The 26097-nt window shown below is 43.8% G+C and overlaps 2 protein-coding genes across 2 annotated transcripts in view; one reads left to right on the forward strand and one right to left on the reverse strand.

Annotated features, from left to right (window-relative positions):
* AIFM2 (apoptosis-inducing factor, mitochondrion-associated, 2) overlaps nt 1-1776 on the forward strand; it is a 24758-nt gene extending 22982 nt beyond the window's left edge. Inside the window, exons 7-8 of the mRNA XM_006888984.1 lie at nt 1194-1394; nt 1625-1776. Coding sequence (XP_006889046.1) covers nt 1194-1394; nt 1625-1776 — 353 coding nt within the window. The remainder of the gene's footprint in view (nt 1-1193; nt 1395-1624) is intronic.
* A 5862-nt stretch (nt 1777-7638) lies between these two features.
* The window catches only part of LOC102865519 (core histone macro-H2A.2-like), a 71048-nt gene continuing 52589 nt past the window's right edge, over nt 7639-26097 (reverse strand). Inside the window, exons 5-9 of the mRNA XM_006888985.1 lie at nt 24392-24502; nt 22720-22819; nt 17274-17363; nt 15441-15615; nt 7639-7804 (exon numbers count right to left, since the gene is read on the reverse strand). Coding sequence (XP_006889047.1) covers nt 7639-7804; nt 15441-15615; nt 17274-17363; nt 22720-22819; nt 24392-24502 — 642 coding nt within the window. The remainder of the gene's footprint in view (nt 7805-15440; nt 15616-17273; nt 17364-22719; nt 22820-24391; nt 24503-26097) is intronic.

The following is a 26097-nucleotide window of genomic DNA, read 5'->3' on the forward strand; positions in this document are numbered from 1 at the left end:
TTCAGGGTGAAGATCTTCTCTCACTACTCTAAAGGGCCCCTTTGGCAGTAGGAAACACATAGACTATTATGGAGATTGATTTTGGAATTCAGATGCACTCATTGATTGTGCTTGGCTGTACATGTACATATCCTTCAAGATGTATCATGAGGGTGGGGAACAGGCTTCTGAGACGAAAAAGATCTCTGTTGGATGAACACAGAAGAAATTCCCTGTCAGCGAGTTACTGCTGTACTTAGCCACCATCCAAATATTTGACCACTTAATCTTTTTATCACCACTGTAGAGTGTGGCCAATAATATGGTCTCATGTTCTTTAAGTTCAGTATTTAACTATTTAGCACACCGGCGAATAAGGCAGTGCAGGAGACTCAGTGGCTCCTCGGAATCTCTGGTTACCCTGTGTCCCCTGATCCCCAACTTAAGAGGCCTATCATTTGTTGTTGTTTATGTTCCATCGAATTGCCTGCGACGCATAACAAATGTGTACAACAGCTCTGAACCCTGCTCTCTCTTGAGCCGATTTTATTATCGCTGAAACACTTATAGAAGGAAGTAATTATCCAGTTCTAGAAGACTGAAGCTAGTCCCAGAGTGTGTGGGGAGTTTTGGAGGCTGCAGGGTTCATAAGGGACAGAGATCCTAGAATTTAGTACCCAGCTGTCCTAATTTTACGTTACCAGAGATACGTTCTTTTAAGTCAGTTAAAGCAGGAGCATTGGTGTGGCAGCTAAAAGACTGGCATTTCAAACAGACCAGCTTCTTCAGAGTAGAAAGACATGGTGATCTTTTCCATGGTGATTATGTGACTCAACAGGAAACACTTTTTTGGACCAATTTGCATATTGAGCTCTGATGGGTTAGTGGTAGAGTTGCGCTGGCAACTCAAAGGTACGAGGTTCAAATCCACTAGCTTCTCCATATGATGGACAGTTTCCTCCAGTGTGGCTTACTGTCTCTGAAAACCCACTGGAGGGTCAGCTATGGCTTGGTTCCGACCTAATGGCACACAACGATGACAGCCCTTCCTTGCTGGAAGAGTTCTGAGTGGGGGTCAGCAGGCAGGAGTAAAGTGGGAGAACAGCTGCTTTTCGAGGGTGCAGCCTTTAGAAGGTGACTTGCCCAGCTTCTGGAGCTCCTCCCCTCAGTCTGGTGGCTTTTTACAGTGACAGCTTGTTTGTTTTGCCCTGTAGAGAGTAAGCTGGCCAGCAATGGCGCTCTGCGAGTGAATGAGTACCTGCAGGTGGACGGCTACAGCAACGTCTATGCCATTGGGGACTGTGCTGACCTGAAGGAGCCCAAGATGGCCTACCTCGCTGGCCTGCATGCTAACATCGCCACGGCCAACATTGTCAACTCCATGAAACGGAGGCCCCTCAAGGCCTACAAACCTGGTAAGGGAGCCCACATTCCTCAGTGTGAGGGAGCCTTGCAGGCTTGAAGATGACCAGTCACTACAGCCAAATCCGAATTGGTGACAGAGACCCCTCCTCAGAGCTCTTTAAGACTGAGTCAGGGGCTCACCTACCTTCCTGACAGGTGTACCCATTTCCTTATCCTGAAACCAAAGGCCCAGGAACATTAAGCATGACTTAATTTGTGCCTGTGTCGCTTCTCTCCACAGGTGGATTGACGTTCCTTCTGTCCATGGGGAGAAATGATGGCGTTGGACAGATTAGTGGTTTCTATGTGGGTCGGCTTATGGTCCGGCTGGCCAAGAGCCGGGACCTGTTCATCTCCACGAGCTGGAAAACCATGAGACAGTCCCCACCCTAATGGGGGCACTGGGTGAGGGCCGAGGTTCACCGCTGACACCGAATGAACTGCTGGACAGACGGGACTAGTCCAACAGGTGCCAAAGGGCTAAACTCATTTTGGAGCCAGATGCCAATGGCGTACTGACCTGAAACACTACTTTCCTAAAACCAATTTTTAAAACTGGAGAAAAAAAGGGAATTAAAAATTACACCCCTCAAGGGGATTCCATCTGAGTTTGGAAAGGTCTGCTGTGTCTTTGCTGGCTTGTCAGCTGCTGAAACACTGCTGTGGTCCTCACTAATCCCATAGCCAGCATTCTCTGCCCCAGGCTTTGCTGACGTGTGTGTTTTGTGGGGAGGGAGAATGACATTCAGAACTCTGTAGAGAGAGGCAAGACCTAGCTGACTGGTGTCCCCTTGGTAAGGGCAGTGTATTCATACTTCATTCTGCTAAGAATAATAGAATAGTGCTTGGTTCCACAATCAACACTCTTGGTACCAGCAGCCAGGAAACCAAGAGACGAATTGCATGGTAACGTCAGCTGTCAGGGACCTCTCCAGCGTACTGAAGAGCAATGATGTCAGGCTGGAGACTAAGGTGCACCTGATGCAGGCCATAGTCTTCACAGTTGTGTGTTATGCATCAGAGAGCTGGACAGTGACTAGGGATGATAGAATTGATGTCTTTGAGCTGTGGTGCTGGAGAAGAGTGTTGAATATACCATGGACTGCTAGGAGAACAAACAGGTTTGTCCTGGAGAGGGTGAAACTGAGCTGCTCCTTGGAGACAAGGATTCTGAAGCTTTGTCTGACATATTTTGGGCATGTTGCAAGGAGAGACCAGTCCTTGGAGAGGGACATCATGTTTGGGAGGGTGGAGGGACAGTGCAGGAGGGGAAGACTCTCGATGAGATGGATCGATTCAGGTAGTGGGAGTAAGTATGTCGGAGATAGTGAGGTTGGCACAGGATAGAGCAGGGCTAGGATAGGCTCTTGTACATAGGGTTGTTATGAGTTGCAAGCAACTCGACAGCACATAACGACAAAAATAGCAGCAGAGCTGTTACAAGAAGTGTAGTCAACAGTGCCCTGAATGTTTGGTTTGCTGAATAACTCTGGGATTTCTGACATCAACAGTCCTTCATTCAGTTCCCTCACTCTTCTGGGTCCCTTGGCTTCAATGTTTCACTTGTTTGCTGGAGGGTCTCCTTGAGACTCAGACCCGTCAGGGGAATGGCTCCCATGACTATGGGTATGCAGGCTAGTTTTGCAGAGACTATTGAACATTGTACACGGTCAGCTGCAGTGTAGCTGGATAGTGGACATCCCCAAAAGAGAGCTAACATTTATTTCTCATGGGTTCATATTAGCCTTTAGTAGAGTGAGTCTTGTATCTTGCCCTAATCCTATCTACAAGAAATACTTAAGCACAAAACAGTTAATCAGTGGCTAGGAAAGACATTTTGAACAATAAACCTTTGACACCACAGGCAGAAATGACAGACTTCAGGGTGAGACCAGCTAAGATAGGGGAGCTGGGTGGAGAGTTGATTTTTTTATCTGTCACATCAGAGCAAGGAAGCTTATATCTCTTACTTCATCCAAGTTAAATGGGCAGTTGTCACTTAGTTGTTGTTAGGTGCTGTCGAGTACAGCATGACTCATAGCGACCCTATGAACAAAAGATCTGAACCCTGCCCTGTGCCATCTTCACACTTCCTGACAGACGAGCCCATTGCATCAGTCACCATGTCAATCCACCTAGCTGAGGGTCTTCCTCTCCTTCTCCAACCCTCCATCCTTCCCAACATCATGTCCCTCACCAAGGAATAGCCCCTCCTAGCAACATGCCCAAAGTATGTGAGGCGAGGTCTCCTCATTTTTGCCTCCAAAGGGCACTCCAGTTGCACCCTCTCCAAGACATATCAGTTTGTTCTTTTGGCCATTCATGGGATGTTCAGTGCTCTTCTCCAACACCACAGCACAAAGGCGTCAACTCTTCTTCTGTCCTCCTTATTCATTGTCTAGTAGCTCTCAGATACATAGCAAGTGATTGGAAAGACCATGGTTTGAATGAGATGCACTTTAGTCCTCAAACTAAAACTTTTCCTGGCTGAAAGTAAGGAATACCAGAAGAAATGTCTGTCTGTGCTTTATTGACTATGCAAAGGCATTTGACTGTGTGGATCATAGCAAGATGTGGCTGACATTAAGAGGAATGGGACTTCCAGAGCACTTAATTGTGCTCATCTGGGATACTACACTTGGACCAGGAGGCTGTTGTGTGAATGGAGCAGAGAAATATTACATGATTTAAAATTGAGGAGGGAATGAGGCAGGGTTGTATTCTCTCCCCATACCTATTCAATCTGTATATCAAGCAAATTATCCAAGAAGTTGGACTCTCTATAAAGAGGAGTATGACATCAGGATTGGAGGGAGACTCATCAAGATCTATGAAGATGACACAACCATGCCTGCTGAAAGTGAGGAGGACTTGAAGCACTTGTTGCAGAAGATAAAGGAATGCAGCCTTTGATATGGATTGCATCTCAGTGTCAAGAAAACAAAGATTCTTACCACTGGACCAATAGGCGGAATTCACTAGTAGCCTAATTATTTTAAAATTAAATATATTTATCTTGAAAATCTCCTATTCATTAATTGATTAAAAAATAATTTATTAAGAACTTCTATGTGGAGGTCAGGAGATGTATCACATTGAACAAGTCTGTTGTCAGGAACCTCTCAAAATTACTGAGAGACAATGATGTCAGTTTTGTGTGTTTTTTAAAAATGACATCAGTTTAAACACTTAAAATGTGCTTCATTTGTATCATGGTCTTTTCCATTACTTATACCAAAGAGCTGGACAATGAAGAAGGATGACAGCAGAACTAATGCCTTTGAGCTGTGGTGGTGGAGGAGAAAGTGGAGCCAGAATGCTCCTAGGAGGCAAAGATGACAAAGCTTTGTCTCACTTCGGGTGTGTTGTTAGGAGAGGCTAGTCCTTGGAGAGGGACATCAGGCATGGACAGGTGGATCAGTGAAAGAGGGGAGGACCTTCAATGTGATGGATAGACAGTGACTGTAGCAATGGACTCAAGAAGTGTCAGGTGAGGATGGCACAGGATAGGACAGGGTTCAGATCTGTGTTGGCTGGCTTGCATGAGTTGTACTCGACTTGATGGCACCTAACGATAACATGCCAGTCACTGTGTCACATACCAGGTCTCAAAAGTGAAGACCCAGGAAATATGAAGCACAGTTTTAGTTTGTGTTCATGTCACTCCTTTCTACAGGTGAAGTAGGAACTTGACACATTATACTCACCGTTATCACTTCTTCCTCCCTGAGTCTAATTAAAGAAATGACGTATTGAGCAAGCCCCTAAGGAATGAGAAATGAGAGCTAGGCGTAAGGAAAAGATTTACTGTTTACCTTAGGCTTTTCCAGTCATCTGTGTCTATCCTCATAAAAGGCCTAGTAACATGGGCTCATCAGGCTCACGACACAGATACAGAGACTGCAGCTCAGAGAGGAGAACGTGCATGTCCTGGGCCCACAACTGTGAGCAGCAGAGCCAGACCTCCAGCCTGCTGCTGAAATGACCTGGAAGCATTGTTATTCTAAACCTTGAGTAAGAACCTCCATTGAAAAGCTGCCTCTAGCATAGTCCTTACAGTCTTACCCTTGAGACACTGGGTATTCCGAGTTTTATATCATGATTATACATAATAGGTTAGATTTAAGATAGGTAAACTTCCTTCCTGGGCTAATCCATCATAATATTGTGTTTTTAAAATACGAAAGAGTTGAGACTAAAGTCCAGCTGTCCAGCCACTGGGGGTGTTTAAGGAGACAGCTGAGCTGAAGTGGTGGGCTGAGATCTGGGTCAGAGTCAGAGGAGTGTCCGGAAGGAGACTCGGCATTTCTAGGCTGCAGCCGTGGGCCTACTTGTAAGTGACGGTCCTCCAGCTGAACTCCAGGCATCCCGCAGGAAACTTTGCATATGTGTTTTCTCAGACAACCCCAATGTCACTTAACCAAAGGACCAGCCAGTTGGCTAGACTGTCTCAGTGTGTACTTTATTTGGGGGAGTGAGTCATACAAATATAACCAAATACTTGACTTAATCAGAGGGTTGATGGTTCAAGACCACCCAAAAGCTTCATAGAAGAAAGTAATAAACTTGCAGAATGTCAGCCACTGACAACTCTGGAAAACAGTTCTGCTATGATACATACCGCTTTTCCATTGGCTGGAATCAACTTGACAGCATCTGGTAATAGTGTATTTAGAAGACAGTTTCTAATAGCTCCCGGTTTTGTACGACCACCTCCATTACTTTCAAGTTAATCCCAACTTTAATACCCTGTAGGATAGAGCGGAACTCATCCAGTAAATCTTCCTGGAACCAGATTGCCATATCTTACTCTAGCAAAGCAGCTGGTGGATTCAAACCACCAACCTTTCTGGTTAACAGCTGTAAACCACCAGGGCTCCCCACTCTCAGACGACATAGTTTAAATCCGAATCAGTAACTGATTAGTTCAACTGAAGAAACTCATGGTCTACCCCTCCTGGTGCTGTTCCTTCTGACCTATTTTTACTGGTGGCCTCGTGAGTACTTGGCCAGAGTCCTTGGGCCACCGGTCTCACAAGGATTCTTAGCCTGTTGGCCCAGGATCTGTCTCCTTTCCTTGCCTAGGTGACTAAAAATGACCACTATACCTAAGGCACGTATTAGAGGTCCTGCTGATGGGGGCTTCTCCTTCCAGAACAGGAGTTTCTGTCTCAGAAACATCATTATGGTGGTCTCTAAACTGGGGCTGAGGGTGGTGGGAGTCTAGCCTGAAGTACATGGAAGGTATGATGTGTGCCCCTTTAGGTGGGGCCATAAAGTTTCTGTTAATAGGGACGGCCCAGCATCCTTCAAGTACAGCAGATGTCCAGAGGCGTAGCGAAGTGAAGGCAGAGGGGAGGATGTGCAATCCGAGGGGGGCACCTCATGAGAGGAGGAATGAATGACTTGCTGAATGCCACAAATTACATTTTAAGGCCACAAACGTGTAAGATTCCTGATAGGTAGCTGGTCAAGTGGGGGAAAGGGAGTTCCTTCTAGAAAAGACTCTTCAGCTTGGAAATGGGGTGACTCAGTATGGGAGACTATTCAGGGGCTGCCATCCTCCATGCCCTTGTGTGAGTCTAACTCTTCAGCAACAGGCCTAGTCCGTTCATTTATTACATTCTAGAAGTAGCCTCTCATGAGGGATACAGTTTTCCAATCTGAGGAACATGCTGCAATAATAAATACACTGTAAGAAAGACACTGGATCTTTTTTTTTCTCTTTCATTTTCTTTAAAAAACAAAACAAAAAAAGACTGAAGCAAAAACTTTTCAGGAGTACTTACAGATATTATTGGGGGTAAAGGTTGGGGGAGGAACACAAACAGAAAAGCACCAGTGAAGTATCTTTACAATCTTCTCTCCATCACAGATCACAGACAACAAACAGAGCCCGTCGCTTCTTCTCTTGGGAAAGGAAAAAAAAAGGGGGGGGGGGGGAAACAGAAGCTTGAAGGAATTTTGAAAAGATTTTTGTGTGTGTATGCACTTGTGTAAAAGTGAACGCTAGAAATCTAAAACGAGGTCTGGTTTGTTTTTTTTTTTTTTTTAAAAAAACGTTTTAAAAGAATAAGAGGAAAACACATGGAAAGAAATCCCTCCTGGAGACCTGGCTAGTTACACATCAAGGCCTTTTCCACCAGAATATAAAATGTGGGGTGGCGGGGTGGGACTCCCATACCCCAGCCCCCAGCACCCTCTGCTCTCCTGGGGAAGGTGAAACCCTCGAGGCCGGGTCCACCCTTGGCTCGGCTACTTGGTGTCCAGCTTGGCCATCTCCTGCACATAGATGCCGATGCTCTCACTGTCGAAGAGCAGGAAGTAGACATTCTTCAGCGAGGACCCGCTTGAGTCGTCGAAGTGTGCCGAGATGGCCTTGAGGGTGACCTGGGCTGCAGTCTGTTTGGGAAAGCAGTTCCTGTGCAGGGGAGAGAAAGCAGGGACATTTGAGCCCCGGCCCCACAGAGTAGCCTCTCCTGAGCCCTAAAGGCTTTGGCATGGTCTTTGTTTTTATTGCAAGAGGCCTCACTGTGTGCACATGACCCTCTTCACAGGGGTGGCTTGGGGCCTTTTCCTCACTTCAGTCTGGTGGCCTCATTAGAGAGTGGCTCTCTGGTGGTTCGAATCCACCTGTGGCTACACAGATGAGCAATCTCCTCCCACTTAGGATTTTTGGTTGTTGAGTGCTGTAGGTTCTGAAATGACCCATAGCTAACCCAGCAGTGGGTTTTCAGAGGCAGTAGCAGCCTTGGAGGAGACTGTCCATCCTTTTTCTGAGGCGTAGCTAATGGATTCTAACCTCTTTTTAAAAAAAAAAAAAATTATTACTAATTTTAATGAAAGTTTACAGAGACTTTGGATTTCCATTCATTCATTGTTGCACTTTTCTCCCTGCCCACCCCTAACCCCCAGTTCGCTCTTCTCTTTAAAAAGTAAAAGAAAATTTCTTTCATTGTTATACAATCCCTCCCCTCAAGTCCACTCCACTATGCAGCCTTCATTCTAGACTCCTGTCATGACAATAATACCTAATAATATATACCTTTTAAACAGTTATCTCCCTCTTCTGTTTCAATGCAATATACACAATTTATCCCATCTTTCTCAGTCTCTTTCCAACCCCAAGGTCAGTCCCGTTTTACAACAGTGGCACTATGCAATGTTTGTCCTTTTTTTTCCCCAATCAAGCCTCCTTTATTGAAATCATACAGAGATATATATCTATTTGTCCTTTTGTGACAGATATTTCACTCAGCATAGTGTCCTCCAGGGTTACCCATTTTGCATAATATTTCATGAGTTCCTTGTTTTTGAATGCAGCGTAGTATCCCATAGTGTGAATATACTACAGCTTCTCTATTCATTCGTTTGTTGATGGGCACTTAGGTTGTTTCCAACTCTTTCCTATTGTGAACAAAGCCACAATAAACATGGGTGTGCATGGATTCTAAGCTCTTGCCTTTGGGATTTCAGCACAGCTTCTTACCTTTGTTATTTTTATTATCTGCTGTTGTTTTGACTCCGACTCATCATGACCTTGTGTACAACAGCTCTGAACCCTGCTCTATCCTGGGCCAAATTCAGCCTCCAAATATCCGCTGGAGGCTCAGCTATGAGTTTATTTCAACCTCAATGCCTTTTTGGAATTTGGACTCAGACACTGACTTTGACAAAGCGAGACACTGGAGCAGAGCCCTGGTCCCAAGTCATCTTTGATTTACCTTTATATCCTCCTGTAATTCATATGAATTACTAAATGAGACCAATACAACTTGTAAACTTTCACTCAAATTAAAAAAAAAAAAAAGAAATGAAACACACAGCCCTGCCCCTCTTAGTAATAAACCCTGGACTTTTTTTTTTAACAAAAGGCAAATACGGTCCTTCTTTGTTCCTTCAAAACTGGTTTTTGTGCTAACTAGATCATTATTGAAGGGTGACTGTGTGCGCTCCAAAGCTGACTTCATAGCTGCTTTTCACTCACTAGTGGTTTTCCCTCATTACTGTCTACTGTAACATCAGTGGCAGAAGGACTCAAGTAACTGGGAGTGGGGTCAGGGCTTTCTGCCCACTGGGCCGGGGCACTGGCCTTCATAATAGGTCATTGCACGGGTTCAGGATGGGCCTGCTGATTGTGTTCCAGGGTCCTGGCAGCCACACGTCATAGCAGTGGACCCAGCTATGCAAAGAATTTGGCCACCAGTGCCTCTGGGCTCTGGCTGAGGAGACCCAGGACTGTTTGCTTAGGTTGAAATAGGATCACAGCCTTCTCATGTCTGGGCTACAAGCAGAGAATCTTTAAATATAAAACCTATCTGTTACTGGGGGCATCTCTCAAGATGATAGGGTTCTTAAAATTAAAGCAATCATTTGCTTTGGCTTGGAGAGTGAGTGGAGTAGAAACACTACACATGGGAACAGATTTAGTCATTGTTTACCTGAAACACCACTCTTCTCAAGTCCAAGGTGATTTGTGACAATTAAAACCATAATTTCTCTGCCACCCTTCTCCCCTTTTCAGTAAGTCCTAGGAGAGAGATTTCTTCTTACTCTCTACCTACGAGGGAGCTCTAGTGGCCTAATGTTAAGAAGCTGCACTGCAATCCCAAAGGCATGTGGGATTCAGCTGCTCTGCAGATGAAGGATGGGTAATCTCCCATGCGATTAACTGCCTCTGAAAACCTGCTGACTTGAGGGCACGCAGCAACAGTGGTAGCCAACAACAGCAATGGTGGCTTAGTGGTAGGGAATTGTGCTGTTAATGCAAAGGGATGTAGTTCGAATCTACCAGCAGTTCTCTTGGAGAAAATGCACACTCTCCTCCCATGTGATTTGTTGTTATTTTGCGCTGTCTAATCAGAACCGACTCATAGCTGACCCTTCAGTGGGTTTTCTGAGGTAGTTAAGTGCATGAGAGGAGAATGTCCATCCTTCTCCTGAGGAGCAGCTGGTGGCTTTGAACCACATACCTTTGGGATTGCAGCATAGCTTCTTACCACTAAGTCACCAGAGTTCCATGTGATTAACTGCCTCTGAAACCCACTCCATCATATAGAACAACAACATCCTCAACCTACCAATTAACAAGTACTATACTCCTTTGGAGGAATTCTGATTCAGGAAGTTGGTGAGGCCTGAGATCCTGCATTTCTAACAAGCACTCAGCAAGTGTCTCTGTTGCTAGTCTGCAGGCCGTGCTTTGAGTGGTCTGGTGTTTTCTGACTGTATGTTCTATACAGAAACGGCTGATGGGAACCTGAGCTCTGAACAAAACAAAATAAAAACCCAAAATCACTGCCATTGAGCGAGTTTTGACTGATGGTGACCCTTTGTGCTACTTGTTACTGAGGAGACCTTCTCTATAATCTTAACGAAGCTGCTATTTCAGAGCTACAGCAGGGGTGTGGTGTTAAGGGTTTATTGTTCAAAATCTCTCTCTAGCCGCAGACTTGGACTTTGTCACGTGGATGGGTGGGAATATGTGAATAGGGTGTGTTAGTCTATCCACAAGAGGACTGGCTAGTCTTACCACTAAACTGAGCAGACTGAGTGGTAGATTTAGAGAATCTCACCACCAGCAAGAAGCAGCAAGAGAATGTAGTGTGTCTTTCAGGGCCTGTAGCAGTGGCAGCCATGGTTGAAGCAGAGAACCAGAGACCTGCCATGAGGCAGAACTGACCTTGTGGACTTCTACCCCATGGAACAAGAGCAAAGGGCCTTAACCTAAGTGTTTTTGTAGGACTGAGGGGTGACAGCCATAACAGGCAGGACTAAGAGCTTTGTGACACTTAAGTCGTAGTGAAGCTGAAGGTTGAGGTGCCTGTGAACACATTTTGGAAGGTGTTCTCACTGAATGATTGTATCTGTTACCTACCACATTTTGATTTCCCTGCTATAGTTTGGTGTGGTCTGTGAGCTCTTGCAGCAGATTTTGGACCCGATAGAGCAGTAAGATTGGTGCTGAGATGAGTAGAAAGAGGTGTAGGAGTGAGGGGGATATGTCTGACTTCATGTGAATTGGTTTGGGTGCTGTTGATGGGGATAGTTCGCCTTTGTGGAGTTAACAGAGTTCAGCTAAGTCTGTCCGTACATGGGCCTTGCTCTTTTTACAAGGTATAACTGCAATAATGGCTTGATCAGGGTGGATATTGTGAGGAAGGTATGGGAAAGGGTGGAGTTCCCATTTGTTGTTCATAAGGTTGCTATGAGTTGTAATTTACTCAGGTACCTTAATGAGGTTGGTGTCTCCAGGTCTTTCATCCAAGAACCACCAACCTTTAAATAAGTTCCACCCAGGAACTATTTAGAGCATGATGTGTATTTTGTGTGTTATGTTAGGTGCCATCAAGTTGAGTATGACCCACAGTGACCCTATGAATAATAGAGCTGAACCCTGTCCTATCCTGTGCCACTCTCACACTTCCTGCCACGTTTAAGTCCATTTTGGCAGTCATTGTGTCAATCCACCTGGTTGAGGGTCTTCCTCTCTTTCACTGTCCTTCCACCTTTCCAAGTATGATGTCCCTGACTAAAGAATAGCCTCTCCTAGCAACATGTCCAAAGTATGTAGGATGAAACTTTGTCATCTTTGCCTCCAAGGAGCACACTGGCTGCACATTCTCTTAGACACATCTGTTTGTTCCTTTGGAAATCTATGGGATATTCAATACTCTTCTTCTCCAACACCATAGCTCAAAGGGATCAATTCTTCTGTCATCTTTCTTCAACGTCCAGCTCTCAGCTGCATAGCAAGTGATCAGAAGACCATGGCCTAAATCAGATGCGCCTGAGTCTTCAAACTGACATCATTGCTCCTTAATAATTTGGAGAGGTCCCTGACTGCAGATTTTCCCAGTGCAATACATGTCCCGATCGCCTGTCTACTAGCACCAAGGGTGTTGACTGTGGAGTCAAGAAATATTAAACTGTTGACAACTTTAATATTTTCTCCATCTATCATGATGTTGCCTATCAGTACAGTGATAAAAATTTTTGTTTTCTTAATGTTGAGATGTAATCCATATTGAAGGCTATATTCTCTCATCTTCTGTGGCAAGTACTTCAAGTCCTCATTTTCAGCCAGCAAGGTTTTGTCATCTGCATAACACAGACTGTTGATGACTTTCCCTCTGATCCCGATACCACATTTTTCTTCATAAAGCTCAGCTTCTCCAATAATTTGCTCCACATACAGATTGAATATGTATGAAGAGAGGATACATCTCTGACCCATGCCTTTCTTAATTTTAAACCATGTCGTGTATCCTTGCCCTGTTCACACTTGCCTCTTGGTCTAGGTAGAGGTTTTTCATGAGCACAATTAAGTGTTCTGGGATTCCCATTCTTCTCAATGTTAGCCATAGCTTGTTATAATCCACACAATCAAATGCCTTTGCATAGTCAATAAAGCATAAATAAGCATTTTTCTGGTATTCTTTGCTTTCAGCCAGGATGCATCTGATAGCAGCAATGATATATCTGTTTTAAATCCTGCTTGAACTTCTGGCAGTTCCCAATCTTTGTACTATTCTAGCCATTTTTTACGTGATCTTCATCAGGATTTTGCTTGCCTGTGATATTAATGATATTGTTCGATTGTTTCCATATTCTGTTGGACCATTTTTCTTCGGAATGGGAACAAATACGGATCTCTTCCAGTTAGTCAGCCAGACAGCTGTTCTCCAAATTTCCTGGCATAGACTGTTGAGAGCATCAAGGGCTGCATCCTTTACTTGGAACGTGTCAATCAGTAACTCATCAATTCCTGGGGCCTTATTTTTTGCCAATGCCTTCAGTGAAGCTTCAACTTCTTCCTTCATTACTACTGGCTCTTGTTCATACAGCACTTCCTGAAATTTTCCAGTGTCAGCAATTCTTTTTGATAGAGTGTATTTCCTCTGTCTTGTTTTATTTTTTTTAATATTTCTACTTTTTCCTTTTGTTGCACATTCTCTTCCCTCCTTCCCTCTTCCTTCCCCAGCCCACCCAGCAATGCCATCCCTTGTTCCAGATTGTTGTCATATGTATAATGCCTAATCATATATTCCTTTCAGATAGTTCTTCCCTTCATCGGTTCTACTGCAGTGTTCATTATCTATCCACTTTCCCCCCATTCTCTGCCCTCCACTCTGTCTGTCCTATTTTATAACAGCACTGTTATGTAGTATTTATTCTTTTGTGACTGAGATATTTCACTTAACATTATGTTCTCCAGGCTCCCTCATGCTGTGTAATGTTTCATGAGTTCACTGTTTTTTAATGCTGCATGATATTCCATTATGTGAACATACTATAGTTTTTCTAGCCATTCGTTTGTTGTTGGGCCTTTGGGTTACTTCCATCGCTTTGCTATTATGAATAACGCAGCAATAAACCTGGGTGTTCATACATCTGTTTGAGTCGTGGCTCTTTAGGGTATGTTCCCAGTAGTGCAATTGCTGGGTCAATTGGTATGTCTATTTCCAACTTGTGGAGAAAGCACTAGATGGCCTTCCATAGTGGCTTTCCCATTTTATACTCTCACCACCAGTGAATAAGAGTTCCAGTCTCTCCAGCTTTGTCAGCATTTATTGCTTGTTTTCCTGCTGAACTCTGCTATTGTTGCTAGAGTGAGATGATATCTCATAGTTGTTTTCTTTTGATGCTTCCTGGATCAGTCAACATATTGCCCATGTTGTTGCTGTTTGTGCTGTCGAGTCACCTGCAACTCATAGCGACACTATGTACAATAGCTCTGAACCGTGCTTTATCCTGAGCTAACCTTACTGTTTACGACACACCTACACCTACCCTCAATACTCTAGTCACTGACTCAATCCATCTCATCGACGGTCTTCCCCTCTTGCGCTGTCCCACCACCCTCCCAAGCATAATGCCCCTTTCCAAGGTCTGGTCCCTCCTTGCAACATGCCCAAAGTATGTCAGACAAAGCTTCAGAATCCTTGCTTCCAAGGAGCAGCCTGGTTTCACCCTCTCAAAGACAAATCTCTTCGTTCTTTTAGTAATTAAATACTCCAACACCATAGCTCAAAAGCATCAATTCTCCTTCTAGTCATTGTCCAGACCTCTGATGCATAGCAAGTGATTGCAAAGACCATGGCCTGGAACAGGTGCACCTTAGTCTCCAGACTGACATCGTTGCTCTTCAGTACTCTGGAGATGCAATTTGTCTTTTGATTTCCTGGCTGCTGGTACTAAAAATGTTGATTGTGGAGCCGAGCAAACTAAAGCTGTTAATAATTTCAATCTTTTCACTGTTCATCCTTCAATATTCATGTTCAAATTAAAATTGAGGCCAAAGGAAATGAAAACAAGTCCACAAAAACCAAAATATGATCTTGTGTCGATTCCACTTGAATTTAGAAATCATCTTAAGAATAGGTTTGAAGCATTGAACAGCACTGATCAAAGACCAAATGAGTTGTGGGATAACATCAAGGATATATCATCCATGAAGAAGGCAAAAGGTCATTAAAAAGATAGAAGAAAAGAAAAACTGAAATGCGTGTCATAAGAGACACTAAAAATTGCACTAGAGCATCAAGAAACCAAAACCAAGGGATAACTTGCTGAAGCAAGAGTTGAACAGAAGATTTCAAAGGGGCAACTCGAGAAGACAAAGCAAAGTGTTATAACAATGTGCAGAGAGCTGGAACTGGAGAATAAAAAGGGAAAAACTCACTTGGCATTTCTCAAGCTGAAAGAACTGAAATTTAGAATATGAGAAGCTCTCAAAAATAATGTATTACATTGCCTCTGACTTTTCTGGGCCTCCCATCTTTTCTCTGAAGCTGCCTCTACTCTGGGCTTTGACATCAAGAAAGCAGGAAGCTAGCCTCAGTCATAAGACCTACTTCTAAGACCTGGGAGCCTGTTTCTATGTGTGAAGGATGGGTCTGGGCTTCCTTCTGTGTCATCTAATGAGCATGCTTGGCTGTCCTGGCCACTCCCGACTCCGCCTTCTGGAACGCCCCGAGGGATAGGTATGTATAACTGAAGAGGCAACTGGCTTCCTGGGTGAAGGCTATAAGAAGAAACTCCAAAGTGTTTCTTACCTGCCACTGGGAAAAGGTGGGAATGCAACAGACTTTAGCTTCTTGTCCTCTGCAGCTGACAAGCAGTTTTTGATGGTCTCTTCAAGTTGTTCTTCACATTTGTCAGAGCCCCACTGAGGGATGTGACAGTGGATGACAAATTTGGCAGCTAGGCCACTGGACTGGCTGACAGCAGCTAGGATGTGAAAGAGAAACACTCTAAGTTATTTCCCAAATCTTCACCTTAGTTTGAAGATTAGGCCAATCCTCACAGGAAGTGATGGAGGTGAGGCAGCCCTTACAGCACGGGATAGGGAAATTTGGCTGGAAACTGTCTTGTGATTCTAAGGAGGATTCTGAGGTATTATTACCAGATGGCAGGAGCCATAAAAGAGAAGCTTTAAGCACACAGCACAGTGTTTAATACTGAAAAGGGCAGCATGTTCCTTGACTGGAGTCTGTCTCCAAGAGCCAATTTGCCACTCAGCTATGCTACCTTACTCAAAGTGGTTCCTCGTCATAGGGGCACATGAGAATCACCTGAAGCAGGATGGTGACTGGTCCCCCTACTCCCCAGACCTGCAACAATGCTCACTTACGTGGCAAAGGGAATTTTGCAGACATGATTAGATAAAACATCTTGAGATGGAGAGATTGTCCTGGAGCCCTAAATGTTCTCACCAAACTGAAGAAACCAAACCACTTGCTGAAGAATCAGTCCAGCCTCATGGTGACCTCATGCAGCAGAGCAGAACTGCACTTGGCAGGGCTGTGAGTGACCCTCTGGAAAGAGGTCATTAGATGTTTCTTCTGAAGTGACTATGGTTATTGTTAGGTGTCGAGTCAAGTACGACCCATAGCAACCCTATGAATAGCAGACCTGAACCCTGTTCTATCCTACGCCAACCACACAATCTCTGACACACTCAAGCCCATAGGTGAAGTCACTGTGTCATTCCACCTGGTTGAAGATCTTCCTCTCATTCGCTGTCCCGCAACCTTTCCAAACATGATATCCCTCTTCAAGGAATATTCTCCGAGCAACACACTCAAAATATATGAGATGAAGCTTCGTCATCCTTGCCTCCAAGGGGCAACCTGGCTTTACCTTCTCCGAGACAGATCTGTTTGGGAGTAGTAGGTGCTTAAGGGTTTTAGAATTAAACAAAACAACCAGACCGCACCCACTACTGAAGGAGTAGATCCCAACTCATAGTGAGTGATCTTAGAGGCCTCAATAGCTGTGTAACCTTTTCAGAAGTAGACTGCCACCTCTTCCTCTTGTGAGGCAACTGGAAGCTTGAAACAGCCGACCTTTCAGCTAGCAACCACGAACTTACACCACTGTTCCACCAGAGGTTCTGTGTGCCACCTGGGAATGCCACATGTAACCACTAAGGGCCTTAGACAAGGAAGGCAAGAAAGCAGAGTGAGGCAAAGACTCAGATGCTGCACTTGCATTTTAGTACAAAGGCCATGATCCACGGACGACAGGCAGCTCTAGGAGCTGGAAGACACCGGTCTTCCCCAGAGCTCCAGAAGGAGCAGGTAATCCTGCAGAATACCTTGGTTTTAGCTGAGTGGATTTTATTCTGGATGTGTGACCTCTAAAGCTGTGAAGCAATCCAGGAACCCCGTCATCTAAAAAAAACAACAACGTGGGTCTGTTCCCATAATGTGAGAAATGTGCAACTCGTTTCCTGGTCAGTTATGGTGTGCTGGATTTTTAAAACATTTTTGTTATTTTTATTTTTTTAATTGTGATTTGGGTGAAGCACATTGGATTTTACAAACAGGCTGTGCACGAAGCATGGAAAGCTGGAGAAGAGAAAATGACTGTGAGGCCTTCCTTACCTTCAGCGACTTCCAAAGGGCCTTGGGATTTGCGGAGTTCCTTTACTGTTTCCAAGAACTCCTTTCCCCCAGCCTTTTCCAAGGCTTTACCTGAGAAGAACAATGGGAACTTAGGGCAGTTGTTCTTATCAACATAATTACAGTTGTATGACACACACCTTATTGTCAAGAACAAAATAAAACAAATTTACCCTTAAAAACTAGAACTCAAACTGCAGTGAAAATCCTGCTATACCAGAGATGACTGGTGGCCAGGACTTCTGGGTGTCTGTCCAGTCAGATTTAGATTAAAAAACCTTCTAGAACCTTCTTAGGGAGTGCTCTGGCCATAAAGCAGTCTGATGACAATCTTTTCTCCTATAATTGGCTTCCATTTAAATGTGGATGCGCATCCACATTTCATTTCATACCAGTACTTTAATTTTCATTGTAGAATGCCATTATCTACAATGTTCTATTAAAACCTCACTCCCTTTCCCCTTACCTATCCATTTGCTAATCCCTGCTCTGTTTCTCACCCTTTCCTGAATTTTTTATCTGTAGGTAAACCTTCCCTTATTCTCTTCCCCCCGCCTTGCCTCTTTCCTTCTCCCTTCCCATTTAATCAGTTATGCTTGTCCTGCTTCAGATTGTTAATGGCAATACAAAAATGGTCTGTCTATTGCTTCAAGTTGATCATCCCTTCATCTAAAACATTACAATGTACAGTGACACAGTCTCGAAGAGAATTTTAAAAAAAAAAAAATCAGGTTTCACTATTTTGTCTTTTAGATTAAGTACTCATGGTGTTCTGGTTAAAAAAAATTGTTCTGTTGATTGCAAAGCTGTATCCCATGCTTGGGACATCTCAGAAGGCTGCCCCGTGTCCTCAGCTCCTGGTTGACTAAGGTGAATTTAATTATCCTTGAAGAAGCAGCCACAGAGGAGGTCACGGTAGATGGGTGAGTAGGAACCTCTGGGCTAAGGGTGATGAAGTCCTGTTATCATCTTTGTACCACTGCCAGTTTTTAATCCTTGAGGTCCCAGGACACGCACAGACACTGTTCCCCAGCTTGAAATACTCAAGAGAAACTTATGGAGATCTGAGGGGCTAATCTCCTACCATCTACCTTCCAGGGAACTCTGGACTCTGATGTTAGGACAATTCCTTTCTCAGAACGCTAGGGTTTTGTCTCTATACAGATCATCCTGTACACGGCAGGCCTCCACCTCTGTAGGAACCCCACCTGTGTGTGCCTGGCCCTCCCTGTGCTCCCCTCTCTCTGATGGGTGGTGATAGGTGGATGCTTTCTCCAGACTAGTGTAACAGTGGCTCTCAGGTGGGAGAGAAGGTATTTCACTTCACCTGTCATCATTTGCAAATTAATTTGATTATATAGAGGCCTGGGTCTTTACAAAGTTCCTATTTCATGTTATTATTCAGTTCACATGCTCCCTAGAAGCTGGGCAAAGGAGTGCCCCCTTCCATACTCAAACACATAACGATATTTGGAGAGTTCCATTTCCTGGAGCTCAGTTAGGAAGAATGTTTCCTCCAATAGTCACGCTCCACTTGAGGAATAAGGAAGGGACTTCTTCATTAGCCTGCATGGGTTCCAATTTGGAAATGGTGATTGCTGGAAGTGACCTGAATATCTGAAATAGTCACAGACAAAGTCCAACAACACAGGTCTCTAAGCCTCTGTCCGGCTCTTAGACTCCTGGCTAGACTTCATTGGCTGGTCCTATAATCTGGGGAGAGTTCAGTAACCAAAGCTAGTTGGAGTCTCCAATTGTGAGAAGCAAGGCACTCGGTCTTAATTTCCATACTCTGCATTTAGGTCAGCAATCAAATGGCAGTCTGAAAGGCAAGAGGATGCCTCCTCTTCACAAAGGATTTAAAGATCAAAGCACAAGAGAGAAAGATGGAAACCAAATCTCAAAGAAGAAAGTCTATGGACTAACAGTCCATAAAAACCACATTCTCGGGGAGCTCTGGTGGCCTAGTGGCAAGAAACTGCACTGCAATCCCAGAGGAACACGGTTCGAATCCACCAGATGCTCTGCCGGAGAAGGAGGCGCAATATCCTCCTGTACCAGTCAGATCTGATTTGACGGTACACGCACACAAAATAAATAAAAAAACAACAACAAAAAAAAAACACCCCACATTCTCATCGATCCTGAAAGCAGAACTAGATCATGTACAATTACCACTACCAAACTCTGTGATCTGGTATACAACAGAGGGTCCTGGGTAGAATGAGAGACAAAGACAGAATGAAACTCAAATTCTTAAAAACAGACTAGATTTACTGAACTAGTAGAGACCAGAGGAGCCCCTAAGCTTATCACTCAGAGACATCCTTTAAACCTGGAACAGAAACCACTGAAAGAAGTCACCTTTCAGTTAAACAACAGATGAACTCATAATAAACATTGTCACCATGTTCTTAAAGATAAAAAACAAAACAAGTATAATGAGACTGAATGGTCAACCAAATGGTCACACTAAATGGAAAGGCATGCTTGGGAGTGGGCAGGGATGAGAGGGGAAGCTAGATTAATGGAAATGAAACAACCTGGATGGAAATAATGAGAATGCTGACAGGTTGTGAAGAATGTAACCAATGCCACTGAACAAGAGGTGCAGACATTGTTAAACAGGAATCTGATTCTCTGTGTGAACTTTTTAAACTTGAATCTCATTAAGGCTTGGATTCAACTAATTTATTAAGAAAAGAAAAGGGAGAGAAGAAATATCCTTAACACCAGGAGCATGAAATTAACAAAATCCAGACTGTGGGACATTCTTCAGGACAAATGGTGAATTTTCTTAACCAAATGTAAAGGAGATAAATAATGTGAGAGGAATAATGGGAGTGAGAAAGAGAGAACAGAGTGAGGGGTTACCAGAGGCTTAGAGGATTTAACCAAATGCAGTGTACAGATTTATTTGGATCCTGAGTCAAAGAAACAAATTTTAAGATAAAGTGGATATTTAAAACAAATTTTAAGTGAATATCATGCAATTTGAATAAGAACACTGGCCATTTGAGGAAAGTAAAAACTTGTTAATATCTTATAGTTTATTAATAACATTATGATTATATTGCTGTGAATAGTCATCCTTTGGAGATAGTTCAGGAACATTCACAGACAAAACAGTGTGATACCTGGAGGTGGTGTTTGGGAGGAGAGTGGGAATAAGCTTGGTCATAGGGTGATGGTATTTTCCACAGGGTGATGGATGTGCTGGGTTTTCTTGCATTCTTCTGCTATTTTTTGTGTATGTTTGTAATGATTCTGCAGTAACCTATTTCAAGGTTACCTATTGCAACTGCTACCTTGAAGGGATTGCAACTAATATTGTAAAACGTGTAGAACTTATTGAATAAGAAATGAATTTGCTTTGCTGACTTTCACTAAAACCACAATAAAATGGTTTTGTGGGTTTGGGCTTTGTTGTGTGGCTTGTTTTTTTTTTTTAAATAAAAAGAGAATAAAAATATTAAGGTCATCACTAGGAAGCATCTTTCTACAGAAGGAGAGCATGGATGGGGGATGGTAGGGTGTAGATTTAAAGGGTGAAGAAGGTCTCTTTAAGGTCCGTTTGTGAGTAAAGAAAGCCCCATTTCTCTTTAATGCTGGGTTGTGCCTGTGTTTCTGCATCTCCTTTTAGACAGAGTTAGATGGATGTCAAAAGGGATTCAATCAATAGTGGGCTCAGAAATCTTAGGGTTTGTGATGCTACAAATTAGGGTCAGATAGCCCTGCACCCCCGGGACAAAGCCCTTTCTTACATGACCTTTCAGAGTTTAAGGACGAGATGGTGGTCTTTTAATGATGGTGTATCCTCCACCCTCCCAAGCATCTTCATCGTGCGTACGAGCAGTACTCCACGCCTCTCACAGAGCAGATGGCCACCTCTGGCTAAATATCTGTGTTCAGAGCCCTTGAAGATAAACTAATTTTGTCTAGATGCCAATTTCCTTTTAATCAATGGTGTTCCCAGTCTTTAAACTTAACATGTATATTGTCTTTTCCCCAAGACATGCACAAGAACACTAAGAGCAGTGCTATTCATTGTAGCCCAAACTGAAAATGATCCAAATGCCATCAGTGGTAGAATAGATCAATAAATGAGGTACATTCATACGGTAGGATCCTGCACTACTAAGAAGATGAATGAACAGCCCCATTTAACCGCAGGGATGCGTTCCACAAATGCAATGTTGAGAAAAAGAAGTTAGACACAAAGGAATCACCATGACTTCATTTATACAAAATTGGAACAAGCCATCTCTGCTGTTAGGAGAGAGGATAATGGTTATCCTTGGAAGGGAGAGGGACCCGAATGGGGACAGGGGCCACCGCTGGGATGCTGACAAGGCTCTGCCCCCTGAGCTAGGGATGCTCGCTGCGCAGGTGAGTTCACGAAAGAAGTTCCTTTAGCTGCAATGATCTGTGGTGCAGGTTTCTGTTTTATTTACTATTTCAGTTAGAAATGCAAAAAAATATGCATTAAATGAAAAATGTAAAAAAATATGCATTAAAGAATTAAAACATGAGTTACTGTCTAGTAAAGCTGTTCAATTACATACAAAGACAAAGGATTTGACACAGCACTCAAAGTCCAGATCAGGCTGACAGTGACTGACTTGTGGATGAAACAGTGTCCCCCCAATACGTACATGTAATGACAGGAAGTAGAGTCTGTGCCATGATCTCTCATGATCTGATAAGTCGAATAGCTTTAAGAGGATGAAGGGTGGAATAAAATGCCTTCTTTTTAAAAAAATTTTTTTTAAAATTTTATTATTTTTTTTTGTATGTGTACCATCAAATCAGATCTGACTGGTACAGGAGGAGACTGGCCCTCCTTCTCCAGCAGAGCCATCTGGTGGATTCGAACCGCCTACCTCTGGGACTGCAGTATAGTTTCTTGCCATTAGGCCACCAGAGCTCCCTTAATGACATCACAACCCTGATCTACTATAAATGAGGTTCCCTAGGGTATGGTCCATAACACCTCTTGTCTCGTAAGAGATAAAAGAGGAAAGTACAGTGAGAAGGGGGAGCTTAGTACCACCAAGAAAGAACTGGCAGGAGTGGAACGCATCTTTTTGGACTGAGGTCTCTGTGCCAACAAGCTCCTTGACACCAGAGAAGGACACCTGGCCACACCTGGCCACCAGGAGATCTCCAAAGATTGCCAGGTCTACAGATGCTGTAGTAAACAAGACCTTTTTCCAGACTCAACAGAGAAAGAGAGGGTCTTCTTTTAGAGCTGGTACCCTGAATTTGGACTTCTAGCTTCCTAACTTATAATAAGAGAATAAGTTTCTGTTTGTTAAAGCCATCTGTATCTCTGGTATCAAAGAACTGGATCACAAAGACGCCAACTTCCCAAGAACTGAACATCAGATTGTTCTCTTGCACATTTGCTGACATCCCAGGGTCTTACCTATGTCTTCCTTGAGGTCAATTTCAGCTGTGGTGGGATGGACGATGCCTTCCACTCTCATGGAGCCAATATGGCTGATGTCACTCTGAGTCAGGGACAGCTGCAAGGAGAAAGGATGGAGAATTGGGAGAGATCAAACCCCAATGAAGATCTTCCTATTTCCCTCGTCTCTCCATGAATCCTCTTTATTATTTATACTGAACGCCAGTGGGAAGAGGCTGCCTACGGAGCAAAGGCTCAGTAGATCCACTGGAGCTAAGTGGACTCGATCTTCTTTTTGGGATGAGCATACATCAAATCAGCCAGGAACAAGAGTGGGACCTCCCTTACTCTTTGTCTTCCTCTATCTTGTGCCTTTGTTCCCTAATCCATGGGACCCTAGTTTTGGTGACACGTCCTCAGCAGCTCCTGCAAGCACAGCCCAGGGTTTTGTCTCTCTTCTCAAATAGCACCAGTCTTCTGAGGCAGCGCTGAGAAGACAATAACCTTGATGGAAACAAGTGATGGAGGCTCTGGGAGTTTGACCTGCAAGGCCCAGCCACTTTGCTTTTGGTGTGCATATAACTGAGGCTACATCTGTAAAATGATACGCTATGTGTTCACAGCCCAGTGGAGCAGAGGACACTAACCAAGTGTGCAAGGACTTTGGGTCCCCCTAAATAAGAGAAAGAGAGCTTTTCTAAGCCTGGAGAGCCCCTAAATCAGCTGCTGTTGAGTCAGTTCTGACTGGTAGTGGGCCCATGTAATCAGAGGACAACTGGTTTCTCAGCTTCTTACTGGCTGCTTTTATTGGAAGTGGATTGTCAGGTCTTTGGTTGGATCAAGTCTCCCGTCTTTCCATTGGCAGTTAGCTCCCAGCACTATTGAGGGGCTCTCCTGGAGAGCCCCTAGAGAGGACATAAATCCTGCCTCTTTGCTTCCTCACGTTCTTCAGAGATGAATTGGGAACCTGCCATATGCCCTTATGATATGCTCATCCCAATTGCTTAAGTGGAGAGCCCTACTCTCGTTAGGCTGCATACATCCAGCTACCAGGGATATGATTAACTGACTGCATCCTTGTGTATTTTGTTTCAGCTCCAGTTGGCTTGGCAGATAAATTGTCTGCTCTGTAGACTTTACATTTGGGGAAATGAATTATTTGCATGTCTGGCTGGGCTGCTCTTGTGCAGCAGAGGACTGTTGAAATGTATAGCTATGTTTGTTTTCTTTCTGCAGTTTGAGAAAGGGGAGCAGACTGAATTATTGGCAAATAATTCATTTCTAACATCAGGGATAGACAGAAAACATATATTCCTATTTTCTTTCTTTGATAAATGACATCAAACCACATAAGCCAGGCCTCTCAAAGGCACTATGAGAAAGTTGGCTCTGGATTTATTTGGAGGGCACAGAAATAAGTTGGGCTTGGGGAATTCCTAGAAAACTCATGAATACTATTCTATCTACTGACCAACGACGTCAGCATTACCAGTTCCCAACATGAAGAAGCCTGTTCATGCTTGTGCTGTAGAAACTACCATAGTTCTTCAGTTTAAAATGAATAATTCACGGACAGTGCGAAAGCTGTATTGGAGAAGCAAAGCATGAAGGAAGCATCATTGCTTGTCAACAGTGGGTTATAAAAAGGTAATAATGTTTTACTACAGTGCATTGTAATTCTCTTTATTACCTTCTGTCCTAGAACAAGGCTCTTAGAAGACAAGATGGTGAATCCATCCCCTGGGCCGTCTTCAGAGGTGGAATTTGAAGTACCTTCTTTATCACCATCCTTTTGTTTAGACTGTTGGTAGAAATCAGAAGGTCAGATGGAGAACAATCCAGAAAACACCATAAGTGGTATTATAAAGCTCATCTTAGGACTGCTACCAACTTGGACATACAAGGAACATGTTGTTGTTGTTAGGTGCCATCGTGACTCACAGCAACCCTATGAATGGAAGACCTGAGCACTGTTCATAGAGTTTTCGGAGGCAAGCCATTTTGGAAGTGGATGCCACTCCTTCTTCTAAGCTTATTTTAATCGGGAAGCTCCATCAAACACTGTCCACTATGGGTAACCATTATCACATTTGGCACATCAGTGTCACAGTGTTCAGCATCACAGCAACAGGGAGTTAGTTACCTCTGTACAGTAATACACAGACCAGTGCTAGACCACCTACAAGAATGTTTCACAAAAAACAATACCACCTACAAGAATGTTTCACAAAAAAGCAATTTGAACCAGGCTTGAAGGATTATTAGACTCTACTATTTCTCAACCAAGGGAGCTCTGGTGGCCTAGGGGTAAGAAGCTGCACTGCAATCCCAAAGGCATGTGGTTCAAATCCACTAGCTGCTCTGCAGGAAAAAGAGTGGGTGATCTCCCCACGCACAATTCAACTGCCTCTGAAAACTCACTGAAGAGTCAGCTATGAGTTGGTTCTGACTTGAACAACAACAACAACAACTGTAATTTCTCCACCAAGAGTAGCAAAGGACAGCCATGAGGAAAAGCCAACGCTGCTCTAAGAAACAAAGTGTGCTCAAGGTGCTCACAGGTACATGCAGACTTCACTCAAACCTACATACATATATATTTGCTTTTTTCCCAGAGTCTGGAGTTCATAATGCCATCCATCAGAACCAAGTGGGGTGCACGGTGTACTGTCCACCCTCCCTCCTTCTCAGGGTTTCCCTGGGGTCCAGGAGAGGTAGTGTGGTCAGTGCATACGAGCTTTTGCATCATCACGAGGCCTACAGAATGAAAACGGATACCCTTTAAGGCAATGCCCATTAGCATTTTCTGTCATCATGGAGAAGTTCTGTCTGCACTGCCCACTGCTGCTGAGGCTTTGAAACACAGCTAGTGTGATCAGAGATGGATTTTAAATTTGACTTAATTTTAATTCAAATTAAAATAGTCACATGTGACTAGTGGTTATCATACCAGACAGCTGTTGTTAGGGGTTGTCACATTAACTATGACTTATGGTGGTCCTATGAGAAACAGATCCTCATGTCGAGAAACAGATCCGCATGTCGTCAGATCCCCATGGCATCAGATGTCCCATGCCATCATCTCGACCTCACTTTGCTGCAGTCACTGTCAGTCTATCCTGTTCAAGGTTTTCTTCTCTTTCCCTGACCTTTCCCAATTGGTCTTTTCTCAAGGGTACTAGACAGTATTCGCCCACGGGCTAATAGAATCTTTGCATTTAGCTACTTAGTCTGTCAAACGATCCCAAACACGTGAAATCACAGGAGCTGAACAAAAGAGACTCTCATGGGAGATCAGAGATTTTTTTAGGGTGCAACATGGAGTTCTGTAGAGAAATGAAAACGTGGGGTCCTGGTGATGTCTCTCATTTGAAGTCTTTGATGGGAGCAGGGCAG

The sequence above is a fragment of the Elephantulus edwardii genome, unplaced genomic scaffold (assembly GCF_000299155.1).
Source record: "Elephantulus edwardii isolate Elephantulus edwardi_28Jun2011 unplaced genomic scaffold, EleEdw1.0 scaffold00074, whole genome shotgun sequence".
NCBI classification, from domain to species: domain Eukaryota; kingdom Metazoa; phylum Chordata; class Mammalia; order Macroscelidea; family Macroscelididae; genus Elephantulus; species Elephantulus edwardii.